The sequence below is a fragment of the Clytia hemisphaerica genome, unplaced genomic scaffold, assembly GCF_902728285.1.
Source record: "Clytia hemisphaerica strain Z4C2 unplaced genomic scaffold, Clytia hemisphaerica genome assembly, whole genome shotgun sequence".
Classification (NCBI taxonomy): domain Eukaryota; kingdom Metazoa; phylum Cnidaria; class Hydrozoa; order Leptothecata; family Clytiidae; genus Clytia; species Clytia hemisphaerica.
This window is the reverse complement of record NW_027103354.1, coordinates 126,411-146,012: the sequence shown is the minus strand read 5'-3', so window position 1 is coordinate 146,012 and position 19,602 is coordinate 126,411. Positions and strand designations below refer to the sequence as shown.

At 34.5% G+C, this 19,602-nt stretch overlaps 1 protein-coding gene across 1 annotated transcript; it reads left to right on the top strand.

Annotated features, from left to right (window-relative positions):
- Nucleotides 1–1,177: 1,177 nt before the first annotated feature.
- LOC136820758 (xylosyltransferase 1-like) lies at nt 1,178–16,134 on the top strand. The gene is given in 10 exon segments (XM_067076985.1): nt 1,178–1,435; nt 6,138–6,476; nt 7,042–7,258; nt 8,128–8,154; nt 8,157–8,193; nt 9,479–9,695; nt 10,459–10,635; nt 11,661–12,110; nt 12,753–12,906; nt 14,621–16,134. Coding segments are annotated over 10 exon segments (2,382 nt in total). The 5' UTR covers nt 1,178–1,189; the 3' UTR covers nt 15,139–16,134.
- Nucleotides 16,135–19,602: the final 3,468 nt, after the last annotated feature.

The window sequence follows — 19,602 nt, the reverse complement described above, 5'->3', positions numbered from 1 at the left end:
GAATGCGTTTACCATAAGATTTCTTTTTCTCCTTTTCGTTTATTTCAAAACACTTTTTGAGGCTCTGGTTGGCGTATCGCTTAGCAAGTGGGTTAATTACCCTTATATAAAAAAAGGCCAACCTTGCTTGCCAGAAACCCCGTGCTTTAATGTCTAAACGTGCATTGTCTGAAACAATAGCTGAGCGTTCATTAAACTCCTCTCCAGTGAGAAGTGTAAGAGCTGGCTCAACACAAACATCCTTGCATATGTTACTCAGAAGGTTCAAGGTTCATCGCCGTCAAAATTAAGGGTCGGGATTTTTTAAAAAATTTAAGGAATGAAAATTTCCATCGCCGCCCAAGTACGGAAATTGCACTGGAATTGGGCGCTTTAGCTTCTGATGCAGCCTTTGACCGAGGGGTAAATTACTCGAAAAAATCTCGTACACTTCTTAGAAAAATCACAAAAAAATCACAAAAAAATCAAAAAATCACAAAAAATTCACCGAAAAATCAAAAAATCACAAAAAAATAAAAAAATCACAGAAAAAAATCAAAAAAAAATCAAAAAATCACAAAAAAATCACAGGAAAAAATCAAAAAATCACAAAAAAATCACAGAAAAATCAAAAAATCACAAAAAAATCACAGAAAAATCAAAAAATAACAAAAAAATAACAAAAAAATAAAAAAATCACAGAAAAAAGTCAAAACATCAAAAAAAAATCACAAAAAAATCACAAAAAAATCACAAAAAAATCACAAAAACATCACAAAAAAATAAAAAAATCACAAAAAAAAATCAAAAAAAATCAAAAAATCACAAAAAAATCACAAAAAAATCACAAAAAAATCAAAAAATCACAGAAAAATCAAAAAATCACAAAAAAATCAAAAATCAAAAATCACTTCGTACGCTTTTTTCGAAGTGATTTACCCCTCGCCTTTGACACCCTCCCGCCATTATCAATATCAAATTTGACTTTCACTTTCATTTGCGAAATGTAAACAAACTACCACGTCGAAAAAAAGATGGAAACAGTCGGCCTCAACCTGGAAACACTGGATTTTGGGATCTCGTATTATTCTGTAGACATGTATGCTGCGCTGCGAACATTATAGCAGATTTAACTGAACGTTGAACCCGACCGAGAGCCCGCGACTGAATGAGATGAAGAATCAAATGATATATCAAATGAGAATCAGAAATGGCAGCCACGAAAACAAAATTTGGTGTTGTAAAAACAATCTTATTGATAACAATTTTGATAGTTATTGTTCAAATTATAACTGTTTCATTTATAACATCACAAGATAATTTTGAGGAGCGTGCAAGAAGAGATCATACTAAGATACACGAAACAGATTTTATTTACGACGAAACATATTTGCCAAATGCACTGACAAAGGAGAACATTGACAACAATTATCCAAAAAAGAATGACCACATTAATGTAAGCATTATTTTGTTTTGTAGATTCAGATACATTGTACCGTAAGATTGGTAACTTGCATCAGTGGAGGCTAAGGCGGTCATCGAAAAAATGCTCTGTTCGCGTGTCGCAACAGGTGTTAAAAATGCATGCGGGCAGACGGGCGCTCAAAAACATTCCCGGTTTTTTTTTAATCACGCCAGTAACTCAGGGGTGGGTGGTGACGCGAGCAAAACAATTTTTCAATGTATCTGAATTCCTATACCGGCAGTCAGGCACATCCTGGCAAATGAACGGGGTATTTTTCACTTGCGACCATTGGCAAATGAAGGGGTTGGGAAGTTGCTCTTCAAATTAGTTTTCAATGTTGGCTTGGCTCGAATTTTTTCATCTATGGCTCAAATTTTAGGCAATTTCTCAAAGTTTTTGAAAATGTTATTTTCATTAAAAAGCGCCGCGTTATATTTATTATATTTTCATGAATCCCTTTAGAAGTTTTGCGGCGCATTTTTTTGGTTGAGAGTCAAGTAAAATGATATAGCGCTTTCGCAGCATTAATCTTTGATACGCATTTTGGCGGGACGCTAGTGTGACTAACTGTCAAGGAGAGAAAGTGTTGAAAATACTAAATAAAATAAAGATGAAACATAAAAAGGGAATAATATTTTTATAATTATACATATTTTTCCATTTTTTTTTGAATTTTTCTAAATATAAATAAAACCAATCAAACATTCTGTCAAGAAATGAGAATTTTATGTGAAAAAGAACCAACAAACCAATAGACATAAAGTTTAAAGCCAAGCAGAAAAACAAAACAGCAATCACATAAACACAAACACCAAAAACCACTCAAAAAACCCAACAAATGCAATCTGGAGTCCCCAACTTGCGACAGGCGCGGCTGCTTTAAACATGTTTTAAGGACGTCCAACACTCAGCCTCCCCCAGATTCCATAACCCTGAACTGACCCGCAGTCCAAACAAACTAACAAACATAGATAAACAAAAACTCACACACAAATACAAAGAAAAAAAAGAGGTTAAAAAATAGACAAAATAAACAAGTTCAAAGAGACAAGAACAAGACAAACAACAAAAGACAAACAACAAAAGACAAGTACCAAAAAACACAAATTTTCAAAAAGTAGACCCAGAACCCGGTTCGATACCTAAAGTCCGAAATGCCATGCAGCCGTCCGCACGGGAAAGAACGAAAAAGAAAATGACTGAGAAAACTAACATACAATACATAATATAAAGATGTTTCAATTTTTCAAAAATGCAGTTGCGCTAAAAAATCATTTAAAGATTCTCCAAATTTCAGAAAAGCCTCTGGAAATCTATCAAAACACTTTACAATTTGTTTTCGCAAGAAAGATCTTTCAGCTCCCTGATTGAGCATGCGTTTGAAAAGTTCTGAAATTCTGGGCAGAACATCTTCAAAAAGAAGAGTGCATTTAGCAATGTGTAGGACCTCAGAATATATAGAACTGTAAAAGATGATTGATGGTAAATTACTATCTTTATGCATGGCATTCTCACAATGAAAAAGGGAAAGGCGTCTCTCTTGTCAAACAATTTGTAGCGAAAGATGTTATTTTCAATGCTTATATCAAGATCCAAAAACGTTGCATGTGTTCCATGATGTTCAACTTTCAATTGTAGCTCTTCCGGATAGATATCATTATAACATGAGAAAAAATCATCTCTATCATTAATAGCGCAAAGGTCATCAATAAATCTACCAACTGAATGAAAATTGATTGCTCTCGGAGAACTAGTAGATATCAAATTTTGTACATATTTAGATTCGTAATAATAAAGAAAAAGGTTAACCCAAAATGGAGCTGGATCTATTCCCATCGGGATACCAATGTTTTGTCTGAGTATATGATTACCAACTTTGAAATAGCAATTCTTGTTTAAAAATTCAACACACTCTGATAAAGAAATGTTGGTAAAAAATCTGTTATCTTTTCCTTTTGCTGTCCAATAGACTGAATTCGCAGAAAATCCAAGTTTATTGCGACAGGCCCCATCAAAAACGAAATTAATGATATCTGTCTGTTTTTACAAGTAATTCATGAGGAAGAGTGGTATAAAGTGTAGCAAAATCGAAGGTAGAAATTCTTTGTGCTTTTTTCTTAGCATTTATCCGATTTAGATGTTCAATAAACGTTGAAGAGAAAAAAGAAGAGTCAAAAAACAATATTGTGTTTTTGTCATTTTGTCTTATTTATAGTGTGATTGCTGTTTTTAATGATTTTTTGAAATTTCCACATGGAAAAAAAGTCAGTTTTTTAAATAAAAATAACTTTCAAACTACTTTTTCAAATTTAATATATAATCGCTCAAAATTCAAGTTAGAGCATCCTCTATAGGATGAATAAAGAATGAACAAAAAATTTAAATCCTAAAGCTCATAATATCTCGACAAACCTGTATACTTTTTTTTGGTGCACCCGGTATATGGGAGTTTTTTTCCGAGATTTGAAAAATAGGTAAGTCAACAAAAAAACTTTTCCCAGGAGTTTGAGGAAAAAATAGAACTGCCATCATTTGTTTTTTATTTAGCCATAATATATTTAAATGTATGCTATCATATGCTTAAAATGAATAAGTAAATAATATTAAATATACTAACTATTTGTGTATACAGAAAATAAACACTTACAAAATTGAGATGAGTTTATCATTGCAATGCCCCCATATTTGGATCATTCTATCGTAGGCGCAAAATAAGGTGGAACTTAGTAGCGCCCTTGGCCAAAGATTGCCGCCTCGTCTTTATTCGCCCGCGCAAGAACGCAAACTAATAATTTTTTTCTCGCACATTAAAAAAACCCATTGACCAAAAGATGTATTTTGTTATGAGAATCGATTTTATGAAGATGAAAAAATTTTGGCATTCCATTTTTTCGGAACCCTGAAAAACTCTAGTTTCAATTTTCCTTAAGCTAAAGAGGTTCCGGGATTTGGGTTAGGGAGGCAAAAATTGCTAAAAAGCTGGTAAAATTATAATCCTCAAATATCGAAGTTCCAGCCGCATTGTATTTGTGTCAGTCTAAACTTAAACTCCTATATCAGGATTAGAAACTAGGCTAGTCTTACCTCTTTTATCTTTCCCTTTACAACAATACAATGCTGACAAGTTGACACAACACATTGACAAGTAATCCTTGTATGAGAAGTTTATATTGAAATCTGCAACAAAAATGAAAGTTGATCTCTTCTACTGATTGCTTCCAGGCACTCATTTGCAGTTGTTTATCAAATTTCCACCAATGAGGTTGCCACATTTCAAACGGCCCTTCTTTTTGGCACCCGTGGCCTCTCAGTGCCTTGGACAAGTTTTTTACTCAATTGTTTTCGAAAGCTGCAATATTTGATTTTGAATTTTCAAATTTTTACTTGAAAACAATAGAAATTCAACGTAAAGACTGTGTAAAGACTTATTTTTAGAGATTTCATCTGATAATCCCTTTAAGAACAAAATTAAAAAAGGTTTTGTTGTTTTGTAAGTATCTCTAAGCCAAATATATTGCACTTTATTGCAAAATTTCGTATTTTGCTGATTTCTACTGACGTCAGCAAGATTTGAAAAAAAAATTATGCAAAAATGAATCTTTTAGTGATGTGCAACTTGGGTCCAAATTTCATGTTTATACCACCAGTCAAACTGGATTTATTCAAAAAACAAGTTTTGCTGACGTCAGCATTTTTTGGTTTTTGCCCGAATATCTTTTTTTAGGTCAAGAAATTAATCATGAAACAGCCAGTGATCTACACTCCAATACTTTCGATGTATGAAGTGGGAACGGTGGTAAAAAATTACAGTAAATTTGGACATGCCTTAAATTGCCCGAGGTGAAAACTGAGTACACACCGAACTTTCAAAACACGCACATTGATAACGTCATGCTCTCTTTTCGGTGCAAGAAAATATTGATAAAATCCCCATTTTGATCTAAGAGTGCCACTCCAATATAGTAAAAACAAATATTTTGCTGCTATAAACAATAAGGGGTGCAAATTCATGTTTTGAAATTACATCTGATTACATGACATCATTCTGATGTTCGATTCCTAAGAGAATAACAGGCTTTTCCAGAAAGAAACCCTATACCCCCTGTTGAGGAGGTCCATCCCTACGTGGCTGGAAATGCTGTAACCCCCTGAAATTCCAGGCAATTTCAGGTTTAAACCCCTCTGGAATTCTGAATTTTAGTAGGATTTAAAAAGCTACCAACATGGAATTCCAGTTATTTTTGACAGATTTTTTTATCTCCCTATGGAATTCCGCCATATATCAAACCTCACCCCCTTGCAACGGAAAAGAACCTCCTCAACAGGGGTATATGGTTTTTTTCTGGAAAAGCCCAATTCACCGTCAGTTGAATAAGGATTACTCTTGCACACCTTTGCTGCTGATTTTCATGCATTGTATTAAAATTACCGAAATTGTCATCACAAAAGTAAAATAGCCAGAAAGATGACAATTAAAATCTTTCTTTTGTAAAAGATAGAAAGAAGTAATTTCACGTCAGTTAGTCAAAAGAAGAGAACCAGTGTTGACTTTTTGCCAACAGTCTTTCATTGAGCTTAGACAACAACATTCTTCAGCCATTCAAAGGCAAATTTCTGCTATTATAAGGAGGCTCTTTAAACATTATTTTTAACAAAAACGAAAATTAACTTCTCTCTGTATTATTTTGTCTAGTTGATGACAATGACAACAGAACCAGTGAGATGTGATGTAAAACACAAAGATGCCAAATCAGCACTTTCACGTGTCAAAAGTGAACAATGTAAAAATGAGCTGTATCAAACAATTTGTGCTGCACAAGAAAAAACACTTTTTTGGAAAAACATCACCAGGATGTGTCAGGTACCGGCTGGAAAAAGACCAGCACATTCCATTCAAAGCAAAATGGGCTATGGTCCGCCCATACGGATATTATACGCCATGGTCGTTCACGGGCGTGCCTTCAGACAAGTTAAACGCCTTTTCAAAGCCCTTTATCATAAAAATCATTACTTTTATATTCACGTTGACTCGGTAAGACTGCTTTTTATTATTTTTTATTTCTGTCCCTAAAATGTGATTTTGGTCACTTGACTTTTGACGTTTTCTTAATGGATTGCTATTTATATTTTCTGAACTTTTAAGATATTTTCCCTTCTGCCAGCTTGACAACGCTTCAACAGTACCAGGCTAAAGGTCTTGAAATGGGATTTTATTTTTTGATCATATTATCATGTTCAATATTACTAGAATGTTTGAGACCAGACCATTTAATATACACGTTTTTTTTTTATAAGAACGTCAAAAATTTTCGAAGCTTCGGATGTTCTTAGTTTTTTGGATTTGAAGCCTGAAAATGTTCTTAAAATGTTCTTATTTTCAGCATTTTTTGAGCATTTTGATGTAATTTCTTAAGAAAATGCATGTTTTTAAGTCTCCAAATCCTTAGAATGTTCTTAGAATGTTCTTAAATTTTTGGGCCTCGAAGCCTTATGTTCTTATATAGTTTGTTCTTATAAAAAAAAACGTGTAGTTCTCACGGCTCTTTTTGTCGAGACTACAATTTCAATAAATCCACTGCTAACATGTATCGTTTCAGAGATCAGATTATTTATATGAAGAACTAAATACGTTTGTGAAAAGATTCGATAATGTGGCTGTGGCGCCCTGGCGGATGGCGACGATTTGGGGCGGTGCAAGTTTGTTACAAATGTTGTTACGGATGATGGCGGACGTATTACGAATGGCGGATTGGAAATGGGATTTCTTTTTAAACATTAGTGCAGCTGATTATCCTGTGCAGTAAGAGAATTCTTGTTGAGTCAGCATTTTATATTTTTATTGTCATCATTTTGGTTAAAAGGACGTTATTTAACTGCCATTTCCTTACATAACTTTCTTCACTTTCCGTGTCGTTTTTTTCGTTATTTTTCATATTCTGTTTTGTCAGCAAAAAAGATGCGTCTCATTGCTATTATCAAAAGAGAGTATCTTTATAATTCATACTTGTAATTTTTTAACTAGAAGTACCGTACCGCATTAGATGCACGTTACAAAACATTCGGACTCTCCCTTCCAACAGTAACATCAAACAGAATTTAGTACCATATTTTTTTGGAATCCGTTCGCTTACAAAATGAACTCTTTGTTTCAACATGCGGAAACAATGGCAGCATAATTAGACATTCAGGCGAATTTTGACGGATGGCCGAAAAAGTTTTTTCAGAGGGAATTTAATTTGGCGGATGGTTGAAAAAAAGGGGCCAAAAAACGATATCGAAAAAGCAAAAAACTGGGTTTAAGGCCTGAAATAAAACAGATAGGGGAATGAATTTCCAGTTAGCGGGAATTTGATTGGGCGGATAAATAAATTCCTTGATAACGGTTTCCAATCGATAACAAGAAGAGCTCACACTTAAGAATGGACTTTAAAGGTTTCATTTTTATATAAGTGTTCCCGTTTCATATCAGGCACATGTTTTATATCAGGACGACAGTGTTTGCTTATTGTTATATTGTACTGATATAAACAAAAAATGTTTTTCTTTTCCTTTTTTTGACCAATCTGCTCCACATCTGTGTCAATTCAATATAAAATGCTTGCAAATAAAAATTGATTGAAGTAAGCAAAAAACAAAATCTTTAATCATTCAACCACTTTCTTTTTTTCAGACACAATGAGAAGCTCTCCGCTTCTTGCGCTCGCATCGTGATGAGAATTCTTGAAGCCTCACGGTGGCAAAACTGAAAGGTATAGCAATGTTTTGTTTTTCATTTCAAAGAATACACTTTTTTGACCGTAGTCGCGCGGGCTTTTTTTTGTCTGCTTTATCCCACTAAAACCGTCCCAGTCCTTTTTTCGCAATAATAGACAATAGAAAAATGCGTCAAAAAAGGATTGGGACGGTTTTAGTGGGATAACGCGGACAAAATAATGCCCGCTTGACTACGGTCGAAAAGGTGTATTATGTTTACCATTTAATTTAGATGCGCTTAAATAACGCTTCGTTTGTTTTTTCGAAGTACACGTTGACTTTACAACTTTACAGCTTTTTGATAATTTCCAGTGAAATAGACTAGAAGCATTTGACGAGGTCGCCATTTTGAAAAAAAAGAAAAATACTTAAAATCCAAATAACGAGAGAAGTGATTGGAGTGAGAAACCAACATATCAGAATATCAGCAAACATATTCAGACGTTTTTTTCGATTTTCGACTAATTAGACTATATAAAAAGTTCCGGGTGCTCTCGTTACAAAATATGACGTCATCTTGACTTACGTAAATCAAAAATATATATTTTGTAAGGTTCTATCTCTAGTTCTAAATACCGTCATTCTGGGTTACCTTCGTAAGCCGGGAGTTACTTTATAACGTCGCCCGCGCGTTTTTTTCTACGCAATCAAGGCTTCTTTTTTCAGAAATTCCATAGTGGGCACCCCCCCCCCTTTAAAGGGGGGGGGGGGGTTTGAGAATTTTACTGAATTTAAAATAAGGGGGGGGCTTGTGAAAATTTCAAATAAAAGGGGTGGCTTGGACAAAAAGAGGGTGGTTAATTTTTAAGGGGGGCTTGGAAGATTTGGCAATTTGCAAAAGAGTGTTTTCCATTCATTTTTAAATTTCTCAACAATTATTTGAATGAAGCAAAAACTCTGTTTCTACAACTCTTGATGGAGTATGTTGCTTTTTCAACCTTTATAGTTAGAGATTGTAAGAGTTTGTGCGTAAAAGGTCGAAAAAAAAGAGGGGGGTTGAGGAATTTTCATTTTTAAGAGGGGGGTTGATCTAAAAGAGGGGGGTGCCATTTTTAAGGCGGGGCTTGATACCCCTCTGCCCACTATGAATTCATCAAATTGTAACTCACCAAGAGACTGGATGAAAAATCCAGGTTTTTGGTGAGGTGTTCGCTAATAACCTTCAAACCACAACTTTTTCTGGTCAAAAGTAAAAGTACGACTTATTTATATTCTGGAGCTAATGAATGTTATGGTCGCTCAGTCATAACCCCAGTTAATGTTGTCTTGATTTTTTTTCAGGTTTGTAAAGAAGCAAGGGTTATCGAGAATATTTTACGAATGTGATGAACACATGTGGCGCTTGGGTGATCGAGACTTACCTTCGAATATCGATTTTGATGGAGGCTCTGATTGGATATGTTTGAATCGAAAATTCGTGGATTATTTAGTTCACTCTGATGACACACTGGTGACTGGAATGAAACACATGTACCGTTATGCCTTGTTACCCGCAGAAGTACGTGACCGGGTTTGATTTAAATTCATTTCATTATTCCTATTTTAGATTTAACGAACCATTGGGCTCTTCCAGAAATTTTTTGTACATGGGGGATGGAGGATATATTGGATATTTTGTCCGGGGGTAGTGAAAAATCTGAAAAATTTGCCTTGCAAACTTGCTCTGATTAGGGGTGATTTTGAATACCCGGGGGGTCAACTGATGCTTTTCCTGGGGGAGTCAAAATCTACGATGTCCGGAGAGTAAATTTCCAAAAAATGCTATACCCTCCACCACATATTCAAATTTTTTCTTGAAAGGCCCATTTTTCATTAGAGAATTTTCTGAACATTTCTTTTAACTCGTCTGTACATATGGACTTGACAGGTCCCTTCATAAAATCTGTACGCTCAAATAGGCAAAATTCGACTCCCCTTGTACACTCTCATGCGCTTTGATAGAACCCCCTCCCCTAAGAAAGAAAATTTTGAAAATTCAAATAAATCGACTAATTCTAGCTATCAAATGGAAGAAAAGAGTTTGCAAGTTTTTTTATTTTTCAAATAGAAGATCAGAAAAAACTAAAAAATTTGAAAAATTGCATTAAAGAAATTTGCAAAGCGTACATAGATTTCTTGATTGACCACCTAAACTTTCGTACGCTTTACCGCAGAAAAGTGGCATTTTTATTCAATATTTTTCGACAAGTTATCATGTTTTGCACGTTGTATTACGTAATATGCGTAACTTTCTTTTTCTTCTTCTTTTTCTTCTTTGCCAGTCTTTTTTCCACGTGGTGTTACGTAATTCACGTTATTGCACGAGCTTTGCTAAAGGGAACATGAGGTTGGCGAATTGGAAAAGAAAGTTGGGCTGTAGATGTCAATATAAACATATCGTGGACTGGTGCGGTTGTTCACCCAATGATTTCAAACCTGAAGATCTTGTTCGGTTACAGGTTTGACTCTCTCTTTTTCTTCTTTCTTTCTATTGTCTTAAGGGCTCTGACCATAGTCCAAAAGTTGATTTTGGTATTTGAACATAAAAGTTATATTTCAGGTTCCTTAACACTTTTAACAAAGAATTGCCTTTATAAATTGCTTTTTAATCGAATCCCTTAAGAGTAATTAAGAATTTAATTGCAAAAATGACGTTATGAACTTTAAAAAGATGTTAATAATATGTTGCATCACCACCTCTTTTACAAAAAGTGCTTAGTTTAATGGGTAATTAACTTTTTGTTTCAAAATTTCTTTATACTGTCCGCAAAGAATTGAACTATTTTAATTTTGCGGAAAATTTTTCTAAAAAGATGTGTCAAAAGTTATGACTGTTTTTTAAAGCAAACATCCAGATGAAAAATTGATGAAAAAACCACTATTTTGAAGATTTCGAGACAAAGAAGCATTTACAAAATTTTCCGCAAAAATTTTTATTGTTCGGTAAAAGATACACCATGTAATGCGAAAAAATTTTCAAAATTGTTTTTTCTTCGCCGAAACTAAGCTCTTCAAAGTTGAAATACTCTTCCTCGCAAAAGTCTTCATTTTCTTCTTCATCAAATTTTTTCAATGCAATTTTTGAATTTTCAGATTCAGGAATAGTTTTTCTAACAGAAAATGTATAACATGCCATAGTTTTGTTGGTTATATCAGTCTGAAAACACATTTTAAACACCGCAATTATGAAAAATTCACTATGGTAAGAGCCCTTAAATAGATGTTTTTGGAGCGGCCGTAGCATAAAGGTAGAGCCGTTGAAAAATCGTTAATTTTTTACACGTTTTCAGGGTTAGGAGTCTTTCCTTCAACGTCAGTTTTTTGGCCATAAAAACTTCTTTCCAGGCCTCATTCCCAAGCCCCCTCTCAAGAAAGTCTTGAAATCCTATCTACTTTCGAACCAATCACATGCGGTTGAGGCCCACGAAGCTGCTACGGATCCTTTTTTTCTTCATTTTTAAACAATAATATCTTGTATTTGTAGAGTCAGACCATCAATCATTTCGCGCGGAAATTCGAGCCAATAGTCAATCAAGAAATTATCAACTTGCTGGACGAATGGCTTTTCGGAAAACCCGAAACTCCTTTGATCGCACGTAATGTTTACTGGGAAAATGTGTATCACAGTCGTCATGACAACGGGAGCAAATTTGATATGATACTAACAGCGCTTCAATCCTTTAGTCGTGTTGCTTCTAAAGAACAAACAGTCAACGATTGCGAATTTTTTCCTATTTGGCGCCCCGAGCAAGCTACACTTTACATGTTGAATGATACTTTCCATGGCGTGCTATCTCAACAAGAATATAAAGTGATCGCTGGAAGAACTTTGAGAGAAACCATTCCCATGGAAACATATTTTCAACCAATCAGATTCTTGGAAATGAAGAATGGGAATATGAGTGAACCAGCCAATCGCCTGCAGTCACTGGCGGTAGGACCATTTTTTATTTCTTCTTCAGCACTAACACATCCGTCCAAAACGTTCTGTTGACAAAACTGAAGGGGATAGTAAGGTGGTTTGAAACTTTTTGATCTGTAATGTAACGCGAATGACTTCTCATTCTAAATTGATTAAAGCCAGTGTCCAAAAGGTGCGCAGTGTTTTTACTTTTGATCATTATTATCAAACCAGTTGTCGTATAATAAAAGGTTTGGTATCGTTGGAAAGATATTTAACTGCGCTTATACTTTCCACAACTTAGTTTTTCAAAAATCTTTGCGTGAAAGTGAAGAAAAACGAAGAAGAAAATTTGCTTCTTTTGATAGAAAGGTGCTACACGATTTTTACATGAATCGAAAGTTAAATAGTACACGAGTCAAAATATATTAATTTATAATGACAAGAAACAATCACAGACCAAAATCTTTGGGTTTACGTGGATGTTGTGAAAGATTTCATAATTTTTATGAATGTCACATTTCTCAAGACACCTCAAATTTATCTCCTTTAGAGGGTATGGTTTAGTTTTAGTCTAGAACAATCCATCGAAGAAGTTATATATTTGATGTTTAACGAATTTTAAAAACCTTAAAAAATATATATTAAAAAAAATATTTCATTCATTACGCACAGGTGGGCACCAGTTGGGATCAAAAGGAGCGAATCTTTCGAAACATTGCTGGCATTATAGGGCCAAGGGACGAACCTGTATTGGTCCACAGATGGGTGCACGGTCCTGAATTCCATGTTCGCATAGTATGGCAAGACCCGCTGAATGTCATAGCAGGTTTGTACTGTCCTATCAATTAACTTTAAGATAATTAAGTAACAAACGTCCCCTGTTAATTACAGATTGTCTCGAAAAAAATACCGAGCGTCGTACCACTTCTATAGAAAGAAAGTTATTGTGTGTGTTTCACTAAATTTGCAATGTTTATCAAAGTTCCTATCTGTGTCATATTAATTGTCATGAGACATTTGTTAGGAATAACTTTTACAAAAAACAATACCCAATAACTTAAACGTCATGAAAATTGTAAAGAAAGTTAATTTATTTTTATCATATATTTTCTTACATGTTTAACACACGCAACAACCTTCTACTCAGAATCATGTTCGAACTCGATACTTTTTTTTCGGGACACCCTGTAGTGTCTGTTTAGTGATGATAATAATGATGATAGTAAAATATAAACGTTAAAATTGCGTGAACCACCAGGTATACAGTTTTGTTTGACATTTTGTAACTTAGTAGGGGGAAACTTGTAAAATCGCTCGACTGTTTTAGTCAAAGCACTTGTTATACATGTTTGGAAAGGTAAGGGTTAGGGGAATCAAAATAACATATAACGTATATATTATGGTTTATTATTTTTTAAGGGTCAATATCTTGAGTTAAGTACAAAAATCACCTATATTCGCAATATATCTCTAATCTTAATTTTTTGAGAGCTTTCCAAAAATATACAACAGGTCTCTTTTTTCTCAAGCTAAATTTTCATTAAATTTTAACCCTATGATTTTTGCCTGGGACATATTTGTCCGAAAAACACACCAAAGCGTCCGAACAAAAAATTGGAACCTATGTTATTTTTTGATTCCCCTACCCCTTAGCTTTCCAAAAATGTATAACAAGTGCTTTGATTAAAACAGTCGAGCTACCTCAAAAAATCGAACAAATTTCCTCCTACTAACTAACCATTGTCTCTTTTTTTAATATTAAAAAAATTCCACTTTGAATATTCTTATCTCAACTATTGTCATACCATTCAACATAATTTACTTATTACAACATTCACTCTTCATTTAATATACGGGATTCGAATTTAACTACACACGTGAAAAAAGTCAATAAAAGAAATAAGATTTTACAATTGCATTATCATTTCTATGTCTTTTTTGCTGTGTTATAGTGACCCATACAGTATGCCAAATATAGAATAATGAGCTATAATTGCATACTGTTTTGTTTACTTGACTTCTTTTTTCATTCAAATTACATGGGTTCAAAGCCAGTAGCGTGGTGGCAGCCCCCCTCCCCAACGGAGGTTTTTTCAAGGGGAGCCGAAATACAAAGGGTGCAAAAAGACGCCTCTAATTACTAATCTCGGCGCCCCTTTGCTCTTTTACACCTTAGATATGGCAGTTTTCGGCCAAAAAGAGAGAAAATACCCGTGCTTGCTTTGCTCGCGTTACTTAAAAAAAATTTACTCTTCAAAGAGGGCGCCAAAATCTAAATCTTCTAAAATTGCCTCCCCATGCCCGAATTTTAGTCGACCCACCACGCTACTGATCAAAGCAAAAGCCACGCAAAATGATTTTCATATTCAAATGATATTTTGTAGCCTTGTACCTCTGGCAATATCACTTGGTGCCTAGCGGGGGGATAAGGCTATAATGTTTTGTCGGTAGTGGTTCGTCTTATTTGTTCGTTACTGTACCGTGTAACCTATATTATAAAGAAAAAAATATATTTTCACACGTCTCACCCTTCATTCCAGGTATGTACCAGATGAAAGTCGATAAAACTTGGGTCATCAGTTTCCATAAACCAAAATTCAACAAACCATTGCGCCCTGGGACTTGGACGGTCAAAATTGTCTTTAACGATGATATCACTCTTGGTCTCACAAAGTTTTTAGTCATTCCTCAAAACTATTATGACGGTAAAGAAGGCGTTTTGAACGACGTGATCGCAACAAATAATGGTCCACCTGCTGGTCTTTACGCGTCAGATTACGTGGTTGAGTTTGACCGCGCGGCGAATGATACGAGCGAGCGGGTAGTGGAGTTTGCGAAAAACTCAAAATCTATTGGGTCATCTTTGGAGGGTTGGATCGATTCTATTATGCAACAACATTGGAAGTTTGTGGGTATTTGCGTCAGTTCTGAGCGCACTGGTGTCAAAAATAAATGTATAGCTCAGCTACCATCTTGTTCAAATACAGACTGGAGTTCCAAATCACCGGATCCGAAATCGGAAGTTAAAAGAATTGAACCTAATGGTTATTTAAGTTGATGGAGTTTGATCTACTCAGGTAAGATAAGATAATACAATCACGTGATGCGATAGAATTTGCACTGAATTTAACTCTTTAAGTGCCAATGACGAGTATATTGGTCATGGACTATGCACTCCTGTAATGCCCAGTTTGAGTTACAAATCGTCATTTTTGGTCTAACTCGTAAGAATTGGATTGGGCTTCATGGTCAAGCAAAAAAAAAATCAAAAGTGAGTCTTTTCAGCAAGATTTTCAGCTAAAAAGTCTAAAAAAATGCAAAAATTTGACAAAAATCCACTTTTTTAAGATTTTGACCGGTTTTTGACCATTTTTAGTCAACAACTGATCCAAGAAGCTCCAAATTTGGCCCTGCTTTACTTGATTCTGTCTTCCAGAAAGCTTCCGGCGAATTAGCTTGAAGTTTTACTACTGGGCACCTTTCTATCATTCAGGCAGGTCCGGAGATATAAGCCTTTAAAGATTGAACTAGCCATTTTCTTTAAAAAATGACCGTGGCACTTAAAGGGTCTAGACGAGAGGTAAATGTTATTTTCAATCTGGCATTTGTGTGATAATCACACAGGTAGACCACATGAGTAAATTTGTGACTCTTCTCTCTACTCTAGTATCTTTATCAGGCTGTGGATGCGGACCTGATTCGCTTGCCACTTCCTCAAACAGGTTAAGAAATGCTGACATCGTCAGCGGACGGAAGGGTTTACGTAAGTATTGCCTTCTTGTTCAATATCAGTGATGAAAAAAAAGGAAAATAATTTTTATTTAAGAAATTTAGTGCTAAATTTAGGGCCTTTTCATGAGTTTTGATTTCTTGATATTCATGACGTAATTTTTTTACGGAAACACCCGAAAAACACCGGGAGTTTGCCACCAGTTTTGAATTTAAACCACCTATGAAACTGGTGGCAAACGCCCGGTGTTTTCCGTATAAAAGATTACGTCATGAATATCAAGAATTCGACTTAGGGTCAATTTTTCAAATCCCAGTTAGCAGATGCAAATGTTTTGTAAGCATTCCCCATAGTGACCAGTTATGAAATTGGCATCATTAAAATGTCAATTTTTACGATGTAAAACAATAGAATACACTTGTTAATTACTTTTATTACTTTATTTTTGCAGGGCTATAAATGGATTATTAACCTCAGAAGCCTGTCTCTCTTGCAAAATATATAAATTTGTGTAAGAAAGTGCAATTTTGTTACGAAGTAATTATCTTTCAATGTTATGAATAGGGATAGATAATTACTTTGTCATAAAAATCTGCTCTCCTACACAAATTCCCCGTTTTTTTAGCAACATCTTCACAACAATTGTTGTTTAGGGAACCTTAGGTAATAATTTATTGAAATTTTAAATTTTAAATGATATTTAATTTTATAACAGTTTAAAAATTTATAAGTTTTAAGCCTTTTAAAGAGCTTAAAACAATCTAGCCGTTTTTATAGCATACTATTTGTGTCGAGTATTCTACAAAGGGATGTTATCCGATTGAATTTTTCTATTGCAGTTGCATTACTTCTAATTGGCCTAATAGAAAAGCATCTTAGACTTTTTGAAGATCGAGACCAAGACATGTGATTACGAGGTCATGATTTCTTTCTACCCCTTACGCCTTGCAGCTGACACACAGCGTTGTTTCGACGCTTATCAAATGTTTGGGACGTCCAAAAAACAGCTTCGTGTGTCAGATGGGGTAACCTCAATGATTTATCATAGCCCGAAGGGCTAGATCCGCGGCTTTTATCGAAAAGTGAAGCAAGTTTTGGTAGGATTTCCTACCAAAGAAATCACGTGACAACAAGCAATTTCACTGGTTTGAGAAAATAGCGTTTGCCGCCTACTTTTTTTGATTTCGCGCTCCAAAACAATTAAAATGCTAGATCCTATCCATCGGCACGAAATTTAAAAAGTCAAATTTTTGCTTCACTTTTTTTTGCTGGAGAAAGCTTAAGGGCAACTTGCTTTAATCTAGCCCTTCTGTGGATAACCTACGGACCACACTGGGCCTCCAAAATATTTATTTAATGGGCGGTTTTTAACTTGTATCCCACGAACACGACGTTGTTTTAACATTCATCTGACGTTTTATGGACGTTGTGAACGTTATAAACGTTGAAACAACGTTGTGTGCCAGCTGGTATCCCACGAACTCGAAATACGAAAAAGTTATCACGCAAAAAAGAATTAGGTCAAAAGATATATCCCCAAGAAGCAAGGATACATCTTTTTTCGACTAAAAAAAAAAGGCTCCTGGGGGTGGGGTACTTAGGCAAATCCTCAAAAGTCCCTTCAAAGGGGTACAAATTTAATTTAGTTTCCAAAGGGTTCGAAAAATCTCTAAAATCGAAATTTCCCTCAAAGGGTCACGATTTTCAAAAATTTTATGGAAATTATTTCAAAAAGTAATTTTCCTTGAAGTGGGTTTTGATAGAAAATCTAAGAAGTTAGATGTGGATTTTTTATAATTTTATCAAGCAGAATTTCAATTTTATTTATGAAAATAGAGACATAAATATTGTGAAGGAATATATTATATCAGAGATTTTACGCATATTATAATATTAATTGTTTATATATTTTATTACGAATGCAAACTATTTATGGAATAGCATCCTTTTACATATTGGAATTTAATTCATAACTAAATAGCTAGGAAATATATACAGATTTATACGAATCAGTACAAACTCGAATAATATATTTTTAAGGTTTTTCAGGAATTGCCACGATCTTCCAATTGCAAGAATATTAAAAAAAAATTTTTTCACAGTTTAGTTGAGCTAAGATTGAAGTTTCCCGTGTGTGAAATTCATGTCCATAGCATAAATATACAAGAAGTTTTTTTCTTTATCGTTTTTCTTCTTGATTTTCGATATTTCGTCAATCTTTTTATCAAAATCATATTCCATTCCAACGAGCACAAAATCGCTACTTAATTCAACTTCTATCAAAAGTTATTAAGGTATGAAAAAACACTGCCAGCTAATTTGGAATGGACTTTAGGTGTTAGCCTGGATACAACGTATAATCAATCCTCATTTGTACGTCCTTTGATTTCATTATCTCGTCTATTTGTGTTTTCGTTAACGTCTCTCGCTATTTCGTTTCATCATTTTTTTCGTGTCGTCTGTGTAACGTCTTTTGCCAGGAAAACCGGAAAAGTAATTTCGAAGAATATTATACATTATCGGAGGAAAAAATGTTAGGGGAAAGTGACGAAAATTTTGAGGTGTTGACGAAATTTTTCCCTGACGAAATATTTCCCCGTCATTTTATCACCCGACCAAAACTTGTACCCGATTTTTCTATCCCCGACCAAAAAATTTACCCGAAATTTTATACCACAACGAAAATTCAAATCTAATGTGTTACACCTTTATTTACCGAAATTAGTACTCTAAGCGTCGAATTACAAAATCCATTTTCGAGCTAGTGAAGTAAACCATTTCTTTTGGACAGTTTAGTCGGGTGAAAGTGACAAATTTGAAATTTGAAAAGTGCCAAAAATACCTCTGGGCATCGATGCTCTGGGTGACGAAATTTTTCCCCGACTAATTAAAACCCGACATTATTTTCCCCGATAAGGTAGTTGACTTTTTTTGTGTGTGAAACTTAACTGTTCAAATGAGGCAAGACTCGTCAAATTGGAAAAATTTCTATTCTACTCGTTCCCAAACCGAAAGGAAATTCGTTTCTAACTCCTTTCGTTCGTCGGAAACTTCATTTAAAAAAATGATTAGGTTTCTCTCTTTTTTTGCTTATAAAAGGTTAAAGATTCATCTCTAGCCCCTTCGAGGCTTTAATTTCAATGAGTGTCATACCTACAAAATCACCTTCTCTTAGAGACCAGCCTTGATACTCAACATTTTAACCGAACAAGGGGAAAGCAGGGTCATCTACAATTTTCTCCTAAAGACTAAGACTTTTTAATAAGAACAAACATATCAGAACAAAGGCCTTCGACGGACGAAAGATTTAATAACATTCTTAGAATTTTTTAAAACATCCAATTACTTAGAAAATTGCAGAAAAATGAACAATTTTGGGCTAAAATTCAAAAAGTTAAAAAACATTCAAAGGCTTCAAAAATGTTGGATGTTCTTATAAAAAACGTGTAACACAGAAAAAACTATAGCATTATGTGCAAGTGACAGCTGATTTCCACACTAGTGATCCTGCACAAAATTAGACTTGGCCGATACAAAAAGGTAAATCACATGACATCCTTTTTTACTTACTAAATTAAATGAAGTATATTACACAATTTTTATAAGCAACTCCAACTTACTTTGTCCTGGGATTGCTTAATATTCTGGCTCATTTTCTGACAAATTCGCTTACACCATTAATGGTTATTGGGCCAAAGGCTATCGTTTGCTATGGTTAGATTATCTAAAAATGCTTTACTTTTTCGAGATTTCGAGAAAAAAAATGCCAAATTTGAATATCGCAAAATTATT